The sequence below is a fragment of the Penicillium nucicola genome (genome assembly GCF_028828085.1).
Source record: "Penicillium nucicola strain IBT 29836 chromosome Unknown utg000006l, whole genome shotgun sequence".
NCBI classification, from domain to species: domain Eukaryota; kingdom Fungi; phylum Ascomycota; class Eurotiomycetes; order Eurotiales; family Aspergillaceae; genus Penicillium; species Penicillium nucicola.
The window spans coordinates 1006372-1025281 of NW_026643130.1; the positions used below are offsets into that span (position 1 = coordinate 1006372).

General features: G+C 50.0%; 6 protein-coding genes across 6 annotated transcripts; 5 read left to right on the forward strand and 1 right to left on the reverse strand.

Annotated features, from left to right (window-relative positions):
- Nucleotides 1-419: 419 nt before the first annotated feature.
- N7511_006387 (gamma-glutamyltransferase) lies at nucleotides 420-2526 on the forward strand (the record flags this gene model as incomplete). The annotated part of the gene is made up of 7 exons (XM_057128764.1): nucleotides 420-653; nucleotides 732-765; nucleotides 826-985; nucleotides 1039-1621; nucleotides 1678-1838; nucleotides 1894-2000; nucleotides 2078-2526. The coding sequence occupies 7 exons, from the start codon at nucleotides 420-422 to the stop codon at nucleotides 2524-2526; spliced, it is 1728 nt and encodes a 575-aa protein (XP_056983320.1).
- A 598-nt stretch (nucleotides 2527-3124) lies between these two features.
- N7511_006388 (uncharacterized protein) lies at nucleotides 3125-4696 on the forward strand (the record flags this gene model as incomplete). The annotated part of the gene is made up of 1 exon (XM_057128765.1): nucleotides 3125-4696. The coding sequence occupies one exon, from the start codon at nucleotides 3125-3127 to the stop codon at nucleotides 4694-4696; it is 1572 nt and encodes a 523-aa protein (XP_056983321.1).
- Nucleotides 4697-4910: 214 nt separating this feature from the next.
- Nucleotides 4911-5981, forward strand: N7511_006389 (uncharacterized protein; the record flags this gene model as incomplete). Its single annotated transcript, XM_057128766.1, has 1 exon — nucleotides 4911-5981. One exon carries the CDS (start codon nucleotides 4911-4913, stop codon nucleotides 5979-5981), a length of 1071 nt encoding a protein of 356 aa, XP_056983322.1.
- Nucleotides 5982-6372: 391 nt separating this feature from the next.
- On the forward strand, nucleotides 6373-8811 carry N7511_006390 (uncharacterized protein; the record flags this gene model as incomplete). The annotated part of the gene is made up of 1 exon (XM_057128767.1): nucleotides 6373-8811. One exon carries the CDS (start codon nucleotides 6373-6375, stop codon nucleotides 8809-8811), a length of 2439 nt encoding a protein of 812 aa, XP_056983323.1.
- A 5508-nt stretch (nucleotides 8812-14319) lies between these two features.
- Nucleotides 14320-15603, forward strand: gprC (the record flags this gene model as incomplete). The annotated part of the gene is made up of 1 exon (XM_057128768.1): nucleotides 14320-15603. One exon carries the CDS (start codon nucleotides 14320-14322, stop codon nucleotides 15601-15603), a length of 1284 nt encoding a protein of 427 aa, XP_056983324.1.
- Nucleotides 15604-18382: 2779 nt separating this feature from the next.
- On the reverse strand, nucleotides 18383-18868 carry N7511_006392 (GNAT family N-acetyltransferase; the record flags this gene model as incomplete). Its single annotated transcript, XM_057128769.1, has 1 exon — nucleotides 18383-18868. The coding sequence occupies one exon, from the start codon at nucleotides 18866-18868 to the stop codon at nucleotides 18383-18385; it is 486 nt and encodes a 161-aa protein (XP_056983325.1).
- Between the last annotated feature and the right edge of the window lie 42 nt (nucleotides 18869-18910).

Sequence of the window (18910 nt, forward strand, 5' to 3'; positions counted from 1 at the left end):
GGCGTGGAGTCATTAACAATCAAGAAAGTCTATCTCCAGCCCGCTTATCAGCGGGGTTTGGTGTAGATATCCCTTGCCAGCAGGTCACACCGCCAACCTTGAGACCGGTGTTCAAACTCCATTTCCATTTTGTCTTGTAGCTTGATCTGGGACTGGTTCTACACGCGCTTGAACGAATCTGGGTCTTCTCCGAGACTGACATGCAACACCCCTGCGAGATCAGCGGGCAAGATGTGGAGAAACAGGTGAATAGCTCTCTTTTCCCCTCTCAAAGCTGCATTTCCCCTCATTGTCAAAGAAACTTATATATTGACGGGACTTTGCCGCAGCCTTTGCTGGTCTCGCCAGCCGTGTCCGCGAAAATAACTGTCGCGCCGTATCCTGTTCAGCAGAGAAATCGGTTAAGCATTCCAGTGAATATGTTGCAGCCGATGAGATTAGGCTTTCTGGCAATTCTGTCGCTGCTATTAGTTGTGACGCATTTACCCAGAGCATTTACATCTCCGCTGGAACTTTCTGAGAGAGATTCAAGCAGCGATGGATCCCATGGCCATATTGCTCCCGGGAAGCTGGGAGCGGTTGCTAGTGAGAGCTCGATATGTTCCAAGCATGGGACTGATATTTTGAAGATGGGAGGAAATGCGGCCGATGCTGTGAGTTAAGGATGTCCATGCCGAGGCGGCTCAATCTGGGCCCGTGATTGTTTGGGCCATTGCTGATAACTTGGGTAGTTGGTTGCAACGGAATTTTGCATCGGCGTTATTGGTAAGTCGCAACAGTTTAACTTACTAGCTGCTGCCCAAGATACATAGCTAACGACTGCAGGAATGTATCATAGTGGGATTGGCGGCGGGGGTTTCATGCTTGTCAAGGCCCCAAATGGCACCTATGAATTTATCGATTTCCGAGAGACAGCCCCAGCCGCAGCCTTTGAGGATATGTATAAAAATAATGAAGAGGCTTCTATCTATGGTGGTCTAGCCAGGTAAGAAGCGCATATATGGACGTGGATATCAGCGATGCTAAAAACTACTTCAGTGGCGTACCAGGTGAAGTCCGAGGCCTCGAACACCTCCATAAGAGATACGGTTCCCTTCCATGGTCGACAGTTATCCAACCCGCAATCCGTACTGCGCGCGAAGGCTTCCCCGTTACAGCAGACCTGGTCAAATACATGAAATCGGCCGTCGGTGACGGGGAAGATTTCCTAACCAAGAACCCAACATGGGCCATTGACTTTGCGCCCAATGGAACCAGGCTCGGGCTCGGCGATACTATTACTCGGCGTCGGTATGCCGATACTCTCGAGGCCATCGCGGAGCGGGGCCCGGATGCATTCTACACGGGACCTATTGCCGAGACTATGATTAATGCGTTGCAGAGTGAGAATGGAACTATGACGCTGGATGATTTGAGCAATTATACTGTTGCTATTCGGAATACTTCGCAGATTGACTATCGCGGGTACAAGGTTACCAGTACTTCTGCCCCGTCTAGTGGCATTGTTGCTATGAGTATCCTGAAGATCCTGGGGACATATAAGGATTTCTTCTCGACTGAGGAGGATGTTCATCTGAGCACTCATCGAATGGATGAGGCGATGCGATTTGGGTATGGAGAGGTGAGTGTCTCTGTGTCCTCGCTGAGGTGGTTGAATGTCACTAATAGAGAGTGCAGAGATCCAACTTGGGCGATCCTTTGTTCGTCGAGGGTATGGCTGAATATGAAACGGAGATGCTTGCCCAGTCTACGATTGACGAGATCAGATCAAAGATCTCAGATATCCGGACCCAAAATGTTTCCGCTTATGACCCATCCGGACTCGAAAGTCTGGATACGTATGTCCCACTTTCGCTCATGATACTCTCACAACTGGCTAATATCTTGCCTCAGACCTGGGACTTCTCACATCGCTGCCGCAGATCACACTGGTCTTGCAATCTCAGTCATTACCACAATCAACCTCTTGTTTGGCAGTCATGTCATGGTTCCTGAAACGGGTATCATTATGAACGACGAGATGAACGGCAAGTCAATCTCTACGTTTGGGTGAATGATCCCAACTAACCATTTACAGACTTCTCCATCCCCGGATCATCCAACCAATTTGGGTATATCCCATCTGTGGCAAACTACGTCCGACCCGGCAAACGGCCTCTATCCTCCATCACACCAGCTATAGTGACTCGACCTGACGGTAGTCTTTTCCTGGTTGCCGGATCCGCAGGAGGCAGCCGTATCATCACTGCGACTGTACAGAACATCATCCACTCCATCGATCAAGGCCTCTCGGCCGCAGAATCTTTGTCGAAGCCTCGTTTGCATGATCAGCTGGTGCCCAACCAGGTCAGCTTTGAGTACGCTTATAATAACGAGACGGTTGCTTTCATGGAGGCCCGTGGCCACAATGTCACTTGGGTTGCTCCCGGCCAGAGCACCGCTCAACTTATCCGCATCTTGCCTAATGGTACTTTTGACGCAGCTGGTGAGCCGAGACAGCTGAACTCGGCTGGATACTCTGTTTAGACGGCTATTCACTGTACATTTTGGTTATAGATTGTCATATATAATATGTGAAACATACCTATGGATCGAGTGAGATAGACTCAATGAATCAATATCAGCTATCAGAGACCAGTGTTTCCAAATATGCAGTGTGGAATGTCTCCAGCCTCGAGTTTTGTATAGATCGCACTTGGGTGGTCCGTGCTCCTGCAGCTTCCTTTCCTCATGCGATACGTCTACGTTTGTTCTCAATTTTGCTTTGACTCTCTTTTCTTTGCCTTTCCTTTCGCGTGAGAGTCTTCTCATCCGTTTCAATCGCTCACCCATATCTGTTCCAGTATGTTTTCTGTCAGCTCACGTCGCGTCCTTATCTAAACTCAATCCCCGCGTCTCCGCATTTGACAAACAACTCGCGACAAGTTGAGAAAACATCGCGCATTTGATCTTTAGTGTCTTGCAGGCTGCTCAATTCTTCTTCAATCCTTCACAGCCCCCGTTGACAACTTTGAGAGCTCAGCACCCACAATCCATCCTTCATCGCGACATGTCTTCAAACTTTGAGAGCTTGCTTTCTTAGCCAGATTTCTCAAATAAGAGTTTGACTCAGTCTTGCCACAACATGGCGAGGCTAAGCAATATCTCTGTTGTTGTCCCCTCCCCCTCGCCTCATACCACCCCCTCCCAGTCTTTTGACCATGACGACTTCTTCGGCCGAACCATCGATGACATCCTCTCGGAAGAAGCAACCCGCGAAATTGGCCGTGACAAAGATGAAGGCATTAGTGCCTCCAACTCATCCAGCTTGCTTGGGAATAGCGACTTGCACGACTCACTTGCTCTTCCTCTTAGTCGTGCTCGCAGCATCGAGACTGAGTCTTTGCGTTTCCCTACTCCCCCGCCTATTTCTGTCGCGCCTACTTCTCCCTCCCATGAAATCAAGGATCTGAAGCTGAAAGCCTCGCCGAAGATTCGGAAGATCCTTGCCACCATGGATCTGGACAAAGATATCAATAAAGTCTCCAAGAAGGAATCCAAGAAGAAGTCTAAGAAAGAGCACAAGAAATCTAAGAAGGATTCCAGCAGACTTTCTGAGAAGGACCAGAACCGAGACCTAGACGTCACGAACCCAGACAAAGCAACACATGAAAATGAACAAGGTCTCGACCAGCCTGTGGTTCAAGAAACCGAAGAGTCGCCCGAGGATAAGATCTTCGCCTCAGTGAGTGCGGAGAGCCAGATGGCGGTGCTTCAATTCATTGCATCTCACACTTTTATGACCACGGAAGCCCAGCCTGTCCTACGATCAGCCAGGCGCCAATTCGTCGACTCGGTACGAAACGTGGCTTTCGCGGCTACAATGGACAATGGATCTGTCGATGCCTTGATGGAGCTTGTTCGAAAGACTTATCTTGCTGAGCGCAGCATTGTGACCGCAGATGATGATGGTTCGAGCTTTGGCAATGAGATTGACGACGAAGCGAAAGAGCCTCTGGACAACTTTCACGTGAAGGAATCGACCCTCTGCCACGAACACATGTTGATTGCAAAGGAACTTGCAAAAATTTCCTGGGGAAGGGACGATATCGGTATCCTACCTTCGAAGAAGCACAAGAAGCGTCACTCAGACACTGCAGGGCGCCATGTTCATGGGACGTCTGCGATCTTGGATGTTTCTAGCGGCAAAGATAACGTTGAAGTCGTCGCATCTAAGAAGCGCAAGAGATGTCACTCTGAGAGCTCAGCTTATCCTGGCCATGCTCACGGCCAGGTTGTGACCGAGAATGTCCGACACCTACGGAGCGCAACAAATACTCCTACCAAGGCAATCAAATATCTCGTGGAAATTTGTAGTGACGATACACTTCTTGAAAAAAAGAGGTCAAGAAGCACAAGAGGTGCCATTCTCCCAACCCAAGACAACATGAACGTGGGATTGAATTGGCCGGGAGCGGTGAGGGTAAAGTGCGCAACCGACCTTCCCATGACAATGCACGAGGTGCAACAACCCCTCCTGTTTCCGAGAATCCTCCTTCTGAATCTGCCAAGTCGAAGGAATATTTGGATCGAGAGAGGACCAAAAAAGAAAGCAACAGGAAAAAGAACCTTCGGAGAAAACAGCGTAGGCGTGAAAACCGCCGTCGGAGGGAACATCAATCGGATATCAGCGCTGAACGCCCAGTCTCGCAAATGAATACGCCTACCCGGATGTCAAGCTCTCAACAGAGTTCTACAGAGATTCGAAGCCCTCATCCTCCTCTGCCCGCTGACCCAAATCTGTGGGATGTGGATTTTTGAGGACCAATGATTTGCCAGCTGTGACTGCTGGTGATGAGGTTAAGTCTAGGTATTTCTTCCGGGCCACAGCTCCTGAAAGTAAACTGGACACGACCACTTCGCTGTACACTATGTCTATTCCCCCCGAAGCTCGGCAACTGCTCGAGGAGTTCAATTTGCCTCTGGAGTTCTTGTCAGATTCTTCTTTGAGTGATGCTCCTAGCGATTTTGATTGGGATGAGCCTGATCTAAAACCGTCAATTCCTGTCATATCATTTCCCACGATCCCCAAGAGCCCCTCGAAAAGTCTTCAATGTATCTCACTGCCCACAAACGAGAATCCCCAAACTCCTGTGAAAAGTACGCCCCATCTCAACCCAGAGTCAAACAAAGCCCCTCGAATCAAACCCCCAAAGCTGTCTCCTTATTTCCCAGCATCATTACCTGGTGCTGAATCCTGTCTGCCATTCCCGCCAATTGATGGACCCTCCTTCGGGCTCATTCAAGAACAACTTGCACATGACCCTTTCCGGTTACTTATTGCCACTATCTTTCTCAATCGCACACGGGGTGGAGTTGCACTTCCCGTGCTGTTCAAGGTCTTTGGCCGCTATCCAACAATCGAGGAGATGGCCGCAGCAGACGAGTCTGAATTTGTGTCGATCATTCGTTGCTTGGGATTCCAAAACCAGCGCGCAAGGAAGTGTATTGCACTCGCACAACTATGGCTTACAAACCCCCCACACAAAAACAAAAGATATCGCAAACTACACTATCCGCGCAGACTGGACGGCCGAGATGTTGGGCGTGACGAATGCATCAACGAAGAAGACCTACGAGTTGCCTGGGAGGTTGCACATTTGCCTGGAGTTGGAGCCTATTCACTCGACAGCTGGCGTATTTTCTGCCGCGACGAATTGCGTGGCAAAGCCTCTGACTGGCAGGGAACTGGTGCGACAGAAATAGGATTTGTGGCTGAGTGGAAGTGTGTCCTGCCCCAAGATAAAGAGCTACGGGCATACCTGTCATGGATGTGGCTCAAGGAAGGCTGGATCTGGGACCACAACACGGGCGATCTGACCCCTGCCAGCGACAAGATGATGAGAGCTGCTCACAGTGGAGGAGTCGCTCATGAGCAAGATGGCAATTGGGTGCTGGAGACGTCCCCTGTCAAGGCGATGAATGGATTACATTGTGAATAGTCCCCTTTGTACCAGATACCCCAATGTGAAGTTCCATGTCAGCACTATCCACATCCCTGTAGACCTGAAATAGGCGCTGTGCTCCCTGCCCAGCTGGCTATATCAGGCTTCCATGCAATTCAACCACGTCAGTTGAGCGGGGGGCCGAGATTGTCGGTCTGTTCACCGCATCGCTTTTTTCCCCCTCTCCCATTCCTACATTTCGTACCTGCACAAGCTTATTCTTCTCCAAAAATGCCCGAAATCCGAAACGGTCACATACGTTGATCATAAGACCTATTAAACCAGTCAGAGCCGCAGGCTTAAGCGCGACGAAAATAGCCCCCCAGGGAGAGGTAAACGACCTCGAACTAGCGGGACGAAGGCTCCACTACACAATTTCGAGTCCGCCATGTTTCCTGTTAGACTAAACCGCGACGATAGGAAGAAGACGACGACAACAAAGAAAGGCTTGACCCGCCCATCAACCAAGGGTCGTGACTCCGATACGGCCCGCTCCTCCCTACGCCGCTCCTCCATGCCAGGCCTCGATAGTCGGTCGGGCGCTGCCTCGTTTCTCGAATCGAGGTCGAGTCTGCCGTACCCCAATTTCTCCAAGGCTCATAGCAAAGAAGATGTTCGCAAGGCCGATATACCCACGCCAGACCCGACCGATTTGACCGAACGCGATGACGAGAAGACGCACCACCGCACCGAGAACCACCATGCGCCACCCAGTCCCCCGCTAACGGGGCTCGACCAGGAATCCTCACGGAAGGGCAGTGTGGTCAACGAGGACGAGAAGGAAGCAGAGAAGGCTAAGGCGAAAAAGACAAACATAAAAATTCGGACGGAGGTCAATAGATCCTCGTCAAGTCTACGGTCGAGGAAGGATGACACCGTCAGATCCAAGTCTAGCAAGACGTCCCGAACAGAAACCCCTTCCAAGTCCAGAACGTCGACACCCAAGGACAAGGATGACAAGGAATCTCCGGCTCGGTCGTCAAGTTACAAGTCCAAGACGAAGAGCTCCGACGAGAACAAGCTGCCCAAACGCTCCAGCCGCTCAACACTGTCAGCCTCACAGTCCAACCTAACAGTTCGAGATATCGACGCCGAGTCAGTCTCAGATGCAACCTCTATCGCCCCCAACCAGCAGTATTCGGCCCCGCGAAAGCCTTCGACTCCACCGACGAAACCGCCCTCTCGCACACAGAACCGGTCGGCCATGTCTCATCGCCATTCCCCAAGCGACGAGTCGATTGATTATGTGAAGCCAGTGACCCCAGGCGCATTCGGCGCACCCCCGCCACCTCCACCTCCGCCGCAAATGCCGGTCTCGATTCCTCGAGTCGATTACCTGCTCAAGAACGGCGGACTAGAACACAAAGTCTCGAGAGCGCTACTTGCTAGCCTCGGTCAATCTGATCCGTTCTCGCATGGGCAGACGCATTCTCGGCTGGTGGCTGGTAAAATTTTCGATCCGTACAACCGTTTACTGGATGATTACCAAAAGGTGATGAGCAAAAATGGGTCTCTTGCTGTGGCTACGGGTTATCGATCTGTTGCCCGGCGATTGCTAGATCGGCTTGAGGCTGTTTTCGCGCGCGATATCTCGTCCGAGCCATGTAGCTGCCAGATTTGCGAAAGAGCGGGCGCCGACAATCGACCCGATTGCGTGAGCTGGGGTGAGGTTCTGGAACTCGTGTCTGGTCGCAGGGAGCTTCCAATGTGGCCTCCGTTCATGATGGCACCGGCTGCTGTGGAGACTGCGCCAGGCGACGAGCACATTCCAATGCAAAAGCTTGATGTGGATGTCCCAGAAGAATACCGCGATCACTTCATCCGACAATCTAGGAAGACCAAAGTCGCCGTGGACAAATGGCTGTCTGAACAGACTGACTCTGTGACAAGTGCGCCGCAAGAGGTCGACGACGAGACTCTGACCTTTGCCATGCTCACACATCTTGAATCTTACCAGCGCTCCTTGTTCTGTTCATTGCTCGGCATCAACTCAGCTACGCCTGTACCCCGATCCGACGACGAGAAACCGCGCCCAAAACCCTCAGCGCTGATTTCATCAGCTTCGGCCATTCAGCGCCTGTACCGACTGGCATCTCGGCCCCGCGACCCAGAAACCGCCATGTATATGTTAAATAATCCTAGCCTCCACCACATCCTCGCCACTCTATCCGCCATCAGCGACGACGAATGGGAGATCCTGATTTCCGGTCGCTTTGATGGGTTCCTCCGCAGCGGCGCCGAAGATACCTCCGGAAACACCCAGGGCCGCTCCAACACACCACTAAATGGCGGCGGAATCTCCAGAGGCCCAACACCAAGCTATATGGACGGCAGCTTCCGATCATCGAGCCAACCGAACGGCGCGCCCACCTCACCCGCCTCATTCGGCGGTCCCATCGCGTTAGACGAGGAAACCGAAATCGCCGCCTTAGCCGAAGTCGAACGCGACATCTTCCTTGGCATGGAAGCTCTAGAGGACGCCTTCGAAGCCCTGCACTACAAAGCCGAAGTGGTGCGACGCGCCCTGCGTGAACGAGGTGCCGGTCTCTCCGTCGCGAACCAAAGCCGCCGCGGCTCTACCGTCGAGGCACGTCTGGGAACACCCTTCTCGGGCGTTGGCACGTGGGAAAGCGGCGGCGAGGATGATTTCTTCATTGATGACGATCGGTCTCTTGCGCCGGACGACTCGGCTAGTAATATTAGCTCGAACCGTCGCCGTCGACCGAAGAGGCGTACCGAGCGGCGGACGCCTGCGCCTGTCGAGGAAGAGGACGAGGAAGATGATATGGTTGGTCGTCGGGATACGCGCACCTCGCGCCGGAGGTAGAGGACATTCATTTGAGTCACTTGAGTCACTTGAGAGATGCCTTTTGCTTTCCTGCTCGGTCTGCTTTGCTTTACGTTCGGCATTAAAATCATTGGCGGGTTCCTGTTCGGATAGCATGGGGATTGGATATGTTCTTGTCGTCGCGTGCAATGGCTTGATGAACTCATGATACCCACCTTGTCATCCTGGATCTTTCCTACTTTTGCTTTTCTGCATTCTTGCGTGTTGATGTGTGCTTTTTCGTCCTCCTTTTCCCTCTCTTTCTTTCTCTTTCTCTGGGGACTTACTAGTCCACCCTTCTATCTTTGATTCTTCACGATTGATGAATGCTATGAAGCTTCCCGGCCTTGATGGGTGTGGGCTATGATACAAGACTGATTTAGCATCATGCAGCGGTTCTTTTTTATCTTGTTTGCTATATGTTGTACTGTACTACGGAATACAGATCGACGATGACAATATGCATGATGGTCATTGCAATTTCTTTTCCCCCTATTCTTCTTTTCTCATTTCCAATTTCCATAATCCTTCACGAGATGGAGTGCATGACGAGGCTGAAGGGACATTCTAGCGCAGAACAAAGCTACCATCTCTCTTGCTACAGCATTACTGTCACTGTTACTCCTCCTGCAACACCGTTGTCATAGCGGAGATTGAAGGGGGGCCGTATGGGGTAGACCTTAATCTACCCATTGCAATTCACACATCCACCACAGCCCACAGCCCACACTCCATACAGCGAAACGATTCCAAATGGGGTTGTCTCCTTTCGCCAGGCCCGCTCAGAGACATGTCTCTCGTATACCAATTCGTAACCACCCAGTCTGACGATGCCTTAGTCGGCCGATACTGTAGATAGGAAATAGTCACGTCAACGAAAGCAGTATTTGCCGAGGAAACTGCCAGCATGGAGGCCAGAGCTACTACTGTAGTGCTGAGGGTCGCGCGGACGCCGAACTGTAGACTAACTCAATGCATGTCCGTACCATCATCACTTCAACTATAACAGCTTTCTTCAAGCGACCAGCTCGATGTGTCATCTTATATGGGGATGGGATGTCCGTAGATCAAGAATACACACCGTGGCCTCGATAATCGTTATTTCTAACAGGATTGAATCCGGGGCCATGCGATAGGGGGCTTGATGACGAGTCATGCTGTGAAGCTAACGAGCACGAACCAGGCCAAGTGCTAAACTTGAAAACTGAGCTCCAGTCAAGATGTGTTGAGTTGAGGACAGTGTGCAATCCCTCCTGTTATACAGTACAGTGCAGTAGACAGCCAGTACCATCAATGGATGTCTGACGTCTTTCTCCTACTGTACATGCAATGCAATGCTCTGCTACAGTACTCTGCCGCCCTGCTGCCATGAACGTGCATATCTTCGACCCACAAAAGCGAGGCTCGGTGCAACTAGCCAGCATGGCACTATACAGTAGTACTGTACAGTACTGTACAGCACTATGGCTGCAGAGATTTACAGTGCTGACATTCTGTAGTGGCCAATCTATTGCAGAGCTTTCAAGAAACCATCCGGGGTATTCGGGGCGGGTTCATAGATATAAGTTAACTGTTTATCACAGCACCTACTGTACAGTACTGTACACACAGAACACAGATTCTGCATCTCTCTCCTTTTCAGATCCACATACAGTATCAAAAAAAGAAATCAAATCATCGGTCAGCACTGTCCAATGCATGAACCCGAGAAACTTGCCAGTCCCACAGTACGGTAGCTGATCTCATCCACCCACAACGGCATCCGCCTGGAACTGTTCATCTGTACTCTGTATTTTACTGTCAACCGGCATCCCGTGCATGGACGTGTATTTCTGCATGTGATCAACCCTCTCATGCTGCCCTAGTGGGGTACATGTTCACGTCCATATTCATGTTCATCAAGGCCCAGCTGCCAAGGGCAAAAGATCTCCTTACCAAATACTGAACATGTACAGTAAATTACCGGGGCCAGGACCAGCGCCAGGGCCAGCCGGGTGTCAGCTACAGTAGACCGTCCCAGAAACCGGCTTCTGATTCCGACATCCAGGATGGATCCAGGGGCAAAAGAACAGACCAACAAGCCAGCCATTTAGCGTTTTCCTCTATATGCAACTCTGCCACGCGCATTACATGTGGGTATGCAGCCGAAAAGGGCATATGTAGATTCTACTGTATTCTAACTATTGACTATTACCTTAACTGCTAACTGCTAACTGCTACCCCATACAGTACGGCACCTTTGCAACACAGCAAATCCACTGGAGAAACAAACGCGACTATTGGCGATCACATGGGACACGGGCCAGAAATGAAATGAAAAAAAAAATCAAACAAAACTCCCCCAAGCACTGTTGCATCGACTGGGGCACAATCCAATAGTCGCTGCGTGCCGTTACCGCTCCGATGGCAAATCTCCGTGGCCCAGCTTGCAGATCATTGTTCACGGGAGCTGTGGCTTGTGCGTGGGACTGTGTTGGCTTGTGAAGATTGAAGATGGGACCAAACAAGCCTTGTGAGCTAGTGATTATTGAAGTCTCAGGGTGGGATTTTAGGTAAGAAGATGTGCCGACTACTGTACCTAGGTAATTAGGTTAACTTGATATTAAGTTGGGCCTTTGCAGGAGGGTTGATACAGTATGCTCGCTAGGCAGATGCGATATTTGGGCTGTTGGGTTTTTTCCTTTTTTTCTTCTCAATTCTTTGTCTTTCTCTGCACGTATTTCGATTTCTAATTCTAATTCAATTTCTATTCGCAAATGTAGGACACTTATCGGATCGTCATGTTCATCCTACAGTATCGTCACCAGGTCAGCACTCAATTATGAGGTGATGGTGTGTACAGTATGTGTGTACGTGGGCGCGCGGCTGGTAGAAAAAGAGCTAGGAGCATTTAGGCAAGCCAGTGCACAGTAGTGGATGACGATCGGGTGAAAGTTCCGGAGGCGTTGCTTGGTACACTATGTTGACGGGTTACTTGGCGAGGCTCGCGATGCTCGCGATCATGGCGATCACGGAGGCATTTGGCGATGGCTGGGGCTGATATTGGGGGCCTTGAAAACTGGGAACAGGCGAGTCGAGGCTCAAAATACATGTAAGTTTGGTGGATGTCTCACTATACACCACGTAGCCTGGGACAAGCCTGGGACAAGTGCTGTATCGTTGAATTTGTCATCCGTCTAGACAAGGCTGGAGTGGCACTAGTACAGGGCTTGGTGGCAGTCCCGTTAGGAAAAGCTCAGGCTAAATGGAGATGTGAGGATGTGAGGATGTAGATGTATTGAGGCTCATAGGCATGGGATAAATGGACAGTGTACTTCGTACTGCTTATTGAATTTACCCCAGTACCGAATAAGCTTTATCATTGTCATGCATAGGCTGATTGTATGAGCCTTGGCCTACGTTGGACACTTCCCCCTACAGTACCAGTAAAGGAAATTGCCGGTGGATCATGAGCGGGTCAAGGAGAATGAGGCAGGTCTGGGAGATCTCTCAAGGCGGCTTGCGCCGTTGTAAGACACGGCGTTAGGGTTTGTATGGTTTAACGCCGTGCATGGTCGTGCATATGGTCGAACGTTGGATGGTGGAATGTACAGTAGTGCGTAGTGTGTAGTGGGAACTGTGAACTGTGAACTGTACTGTACAGTAATATGTCATCGTGCAGATGAACTCAAGATCTTCACTTCAACTGTCATGTTGACTCCCGATTTCCCCTGAGATCAAGTATCCGAGACACAACTTCTCTCACAATCCCACTCTCTCGGGGCGTACATTCCAACTGTGCCGAGTCCCCACGATCGCTACTAGCGGCTCTCAAACAGACGGTGTGTGGTGCTCACGCATAATCATTCTCCATTGTCTCCTTGCCGATCGCACCCACTTGGGAGAGGCAAAACTCCGCTTGCAGTGTGCAGTGTGGATGTTCACATCTCCTTTCCCAGAAAGGGGGCAACAAAGAAATGTCGAACGTCAAAAGTGTCCACCTGCATCTTTCCACATGGCTACACCTTTGTTCCATGGTAAGCTCTAGCGCATTGCCCACATCTGGAAACTGGCCTGTGGAAGGGAGAAAACCTGTGTTCGACCTCCCGCTTAAACTCCATTCTGTGGGGAATGGGGGCCATCCATCGGCCTGGTTGGTTGCTGGAGAGTGGATTGAAGCTTATACTGGCCCAATCGTATACATGACTGTCACTTCCACTATTGCTAAATAACCCTCTTCTCGTGTGATCGACACTGGAGTCTTCAGTGTCTTTTTTTACCTTGGCAGTTCCGGGATTTTTCTAGCCTATTTTCTTTTTTTTTCTTTTGCTTTACTCTGCCGGTAACTGGATACTCAGGGATTCATGCGGGGTGAATGCTTTCTCCAACCAGGGTTCCCCCCCCTTCTTGCCGTGTCCTATTGACTCTGGGAATGATAATGCTAGATCTAGCCCCGCTGGAAGTCTTCCGACGAACAGCTTTGGGGGCAATCCGCTTAGACCCATCCAAGATGCAACCAAGGTCATACATTCACCACCCTCTCTCCCTACAGTACATTGGCCTTTCCTCCCCCGCTAGTGTTCCAGAAGCATTCCCCTGCAGCGGAGAAACAGTACGAGCGGTCCGAGAGTTTGGACCCCCTGTCAATGAACACACGCTAAGACCGTTTGTATGGCGGAGACACACGGAGAACGTGGTATACAGTAATGGGATTTTTACGCCACTGTCCTCAAAAATGGGGAAATCAAAATCCTTCCTATGCAAGGCGGACAGTCTATCCCCTTAGTACTTCTGTAGACACAATAGTGTAGCTCTTGGCCGTTTCGGTGGGTAAGGACCATCTAAGCTAAACGTGGACGTCTTTTCATTCGATCACTCGTGGCAAAGTTGTAACCCCCTTACCCACTTCGCCCGATACTCTGGGAGGGGCACAGGTGGCCTAGAGTGGAGTCTGTTCAATGAGATGGGCTATGGCTATGGGCTCTGGCTATGGGCTGTGAAGAAAGTCTTATGGAGATCACTGGCTCTCCCGGGTCGTCTCCATTTCCCACCGGAGATGATTGCAAAAAAAAGAAAAAACATAGTTAAAACTTGGAACTTATCAGCGTGGAGCACCCAATCATTTGCACAAAAAAGGGCTGAATGATTTCTTTCTCATTCTTCTGTCTTGTCTATCAAAGTTTAAGTTCGATCAGCTGGCAGTAGTGTGGCTGCTGCTTCTTTTATCCCCTTGGCCCTCGATCCTTTAATACTCCCGTGTGTGGCTTCTTCTCCTCGGCTCTCGTCTTTGTCCTTCTTTCTTTGCTGCTACCACATGTGGGAGCTATAGCGTTTGATCCCGGTCTTGTTTCGATCTGCTCGCATTGGTGCTCAGCCGTGTATACCCTCATTTGTGTTCAAACTTGGTCTTATATTCAACAAAACTGCGCCCCCTCCATCTCCCTTCCGACGAAGCCAATACTGCATAACACTTGGCTCTTTTAATTAGGCGACGATACCCCGACTTGGCGATCTACCAAGCATCCAACCATGAATTCACTCATCCTCGAGAGCTTAATGCCCAGAGGCCAGCAGGGAGACCTGGTGGCTCGATTGACCAGCTCATCAGAACTTGATATCGATCCTCTCCCAAGAATCCAAAGACAAGGCTTGATCGCAATCTCGATCATGGCTTTCTTGTCACTCATTGCAACTGCGACTTTGCTCGGATTCATTACTTTTCGACTCATTTTCTGGCGTTCAAGCTACCAACGATACATCGGTTACAACCAATACGTCATTCTCATCTATAACTTGGTCTTGGCCGATTTCCAACAGTCACTCGCTTTCATCATCAACCTACGATGGATTCTTTCGAACAAGATTGAGTCTGGCACGGCTGCCTGTTTCTTACAGGGCTTCTGGCTTCAGGTTGGAGATCCTGGTTCCGGTCTTTTCGTGCTTGCCATTGCTTTCCACACTTTCCTTTTGGTCGTATGGGGACGTAAAATGTCCCACAAGGTCTTTGTCTCCTTCGTTGTTGGTATCTGGGTCTTCATTGCCTTGATTGTCATTATTCCACTGGCTATGTATGGCGGCGACGTGTTCACGCCCTCGGGTGCGTGGTGCTGGATTAGCGAGGACTACGAGACGGTCCGTCTATGGACTCACTATATCTGGATTTTCTTGGCCGAGTTCGGCTCTGTCGCCCTCTACGCCGTCATGTTCTTCCAGTTGCGCCGACAGATCAAGGCCTCCTCTATCCTGGGTAACAGCCAGCTGGAGAGTTTCAAGCGGTTGCGTCGTGTAGTCGGATACATGACCATCTACCCCATCGTCTACATCGTTCTGTCTCTCCCTCTCGCCGCCGGTCGTATGGCCACTGCCAACGGAGACCCCCCGAACATCACCTTCTTCTGTTGCGCCGGTGCTATCATCACCAGTTCCGGCCTGGTCGATGTCGTCCTGTACACTCTCACCCGTCGCAACCTGATCATCGACTCCGAGCCCAGTCACGACCGCTCCTACAACAAGTTCGCCAGCAGCAAGGGTCGCAAGGGCGATACTCACCTCACTACCATTACTGCCGACCCTCCCATGAAGCGCAAGGGCATGGGCGGCACCATCAACGACGACATGGACCACCGCGACGGCTCAACCGACAACATCGTTCAGCCCAGCAACCACGAAATGGCCCCTATCGGAAAGGTGTACCAAGAGACGACCATTGAAATCACGCACGAGCCCGCCTTCCCCGAAGACGAGGGAGAAAGCGCCTCGCGCTCAAGCAAGGATGATTTCGGTGAGGTCTCGGGTCACGGCTGGAGGCGATGAACACTTTCTCACGACACATGAGGCATTTGATTTCCTGTCACCTTTTTTCTATTTTGCGGTGGCTTCCTGGCCTCGATACATACTTTCCTTTCGACTTTCCTCTTTATACCTATATTTCTTTCTAGTCACGACACTGCCACTCCCTATTTCATGTCCCCTTTTACTCTTTTTCTCCGATCTCCTTTTCTACGTCTCCGACCTTACTCTTGATATTCTATTCTCTTGATGACGGAACTTTGTATATATTCTTCAAAAGAGCGTCCTCGCTTCCGCGACGGTCGCTGTGATTCCCATGTGCATTCAATGCATTGAATTTAAGATCAATGAATGCTTTCCAACACTCACTCCACGATGCACCAACAACTGCAGTAAGCCCGATGTTTCAGGTTCAGTCTCCATGACGGAAGTGGCGCCTGGGGGATTCCCATTACTTAATTCGATCAATTCGGCGACGCCGAGATCCTCACAACACAGCAAATATAGCAGAACCTCACTCGGCAGCACCGAGAACAGCATCAACCTCTCAACCCAACATTCCGCAGCGGATCCAACCGCCAATACCCAAAGTCCACGAACAAATCTAGACCAGAATCATCTTCACAGCTCAAAACTTCGACCCATGGCTATAGTTTCCAGCAAGCGACGATCAAGCAATCGACAATGCAAGGCAAGGTTAGATCTCGGGCCTGATTCGGACAACGACTCCTGAACACAAACGGCATCTGAGCTCTGCACGCACTGCCGTAGTGCGCAGCGCTACTGGACTGTACTGTACTATTATCAGCCGCACAGTACGCATTACAAAACCCGATCTGCAGTCCAGTAGTGCGCACGTAGCAACCCATGCCCTAAGGATGGGGCTCTTGCCGTGTGGAGAGCGAGCTCCAGCAACCCAACCCAGCGACCCAACCCAGCAAAGTGGAGATATGATCCCTGCCCACTGTATCTACTGTATCGAACGCCTGTTCCTTGGGTCAGGGGGTGGATTTAGTTTTTAAATATCGATCTACAAAAGCCTTCGGTGGAGGCCATGAAAATGGGAAACGAGATCGATGCTTTCCCTATTCGGGCAATAGATCGGGTGGTTCCGGATCTGCATTGGATCCTTGCGTTTGGGACTATTTCTTTCTTCGAATACTCCGTGCAGTACAGTAGTTACCCTTGCCGTTTTTAATTGGAGTTTCTGTATTGCTGTGCTCCATATGCTATTTGAGTTCCGGCTAGATATGCTCGGCGCCACTTTATGGGGTGCGTTCTCAATTTTGGCAATCTATGCGCTTGCCGTAGCTGATCGCTGGGGGGGGGTTCTCCGTGGAGACGCCGTGCTCTGAGTCTTTCTCCCCGGTGCTGTCTTTGAAACGTGGAGAATTTTAAGGTTCTTACGGTATGCTGCATTTCAAATCACTGGGTTCTAAATCGAGTTTTGAGACTACAGTAGCCGAGCCACTGCTGTAGGTTCTCGGGTTCGGCGTACTTCCGTGGGGCATGGGGCATCGGTATCCCGAGCCATCGTGCGGCACCACAGACATGCTTTTGCTTTCGTCATGGGTGTTCGTACTAGGTAGGGTAAGGGGCCGATCTCGTTGACTTATTGGCAGGGTCTAGTCTTTGACTTTGACTAACGTTAGTCGGACTGTTTGTTTGCTCACTAATGCGTAACATAGCTTAGTACAACGCTTTGCAGAAGAGTGCGTTGGATTTGCCCTAACGTTGTCTGGATCTGGACTAGGTCAAGCTCAACAGTGAGGGTATCCCCATGGCATCGCTTTATTGGACGGCTTAATATTCCCTGATCTTGACACTTTTGTTCGGGGCTGGGCTGGCTCACTGGAAAAGCTTATGTGCAAATGCGATTAACCGAAAGTGGCTATAGTAAAGGTCACTTGAAGTTGAGTTTTTTTTTTTTACTCCTAGTATCTTGCTGTGAGAAGACTATCTTCGTCTATTGGTCAAGGCAGGGTAGACTTGGAATTTGGGATTCAGTGATGATCAGGGTAAGGGATATCTTAATAGGGGTTGAGTAGGCCCATCAATAGGTTTGTCGATCATGTTGATCTGGGAATTGGATAGTGGGTGGCCTTGTGTCTACAGTATTTGAGTATGCCAGTCAACTATTTGCAGGCGTGTGTTATTTAGGATTGTCTCGCGATTTGAAAATGCTCACTCTGTCTTCTGAGAGAATTAGATTTTCATACTTCCGTGGTCAGTTGAGGGTTTTACGAGACTACTGTAGGCTTCCGTTCACTTGATTTTGCCTTTGGGAATTCGAAGTCATTGAGAAGAGCTCTCTGGGTATTTCTATCTTGATGTTCCAGTCGAATTCTACATTTTTCAGCTCATCGGATCATAGCTGCCATTTGGCGATATAAGTCACTACGTGTAGGTAATGAGGTCAAATGAAGGCTTTGAAATTAGTTGAAACAGTACTAGTAGAAAGATCGAGATAATTTTGTTGAGGCAAAAAAAAATAACCGACACCTGTGTGATTCGAACACACGCGGGCGAACCCACTCGCTTAGCAGGCGAGCGCCTTAACCACTCGGCCAAAGTGTCAGATGGTTGAAAATAATAGCATTTTAGTTTTACTTATTCCTTCATTATATTAATGACAGTATCTGACGCCAGTTATCTTCCTATTCCTAACAGCATCAGCTATACATCAAGACGAAAGAATATAATTCTATCGCCGAAGGAAGCCCCTTGTAGATCTAAATTGTCTCACGATCAACTCAGAGAGACATTGACGATACCATCACAGCGCCCCAAACCCACTTTATATTCACAAGCGCTTACAGAAATATATACGTTCAAACCCATCCTCCAACTTCCTCTCTGTCTCAACAAACCCCAGTTTCCCATAGAACCCAACATTCTCAGTCATCTTTACATTTGTAAAAAGAGTAACACGTGGTAATCCACGCTGCCGAGCCTCCGTCTCTGCATATTTCATCATCCAATATCCATAGCCGCGACCCTGCGCGCCCGCATCAACAACGACATTGTTGATTTTAAGAGAATTTGTTTGATCATCCACAAGAAAATCAATCGAGCCGACAGATTGGTCGTTGTCTTTGAGCATCATGACTTCATGTACTCTCATCGCTTGCTCCCAGTCTTCGGACATGGGAGCTGGAGGCTTCCCGATACGTGGGATGTATTTTGAGTATGCAGAGTTTACCATTGATTTGATTGCGGGTATGTCTTCAAAAGTGGCTTGGTATAGAATGGGAGTGCTGCTTGATTGAGAATCAGAGCTTCGGGCCATTGTGGGAGGTGAGCTTTATTGGTGGTGTTTGAAAGCGAGATA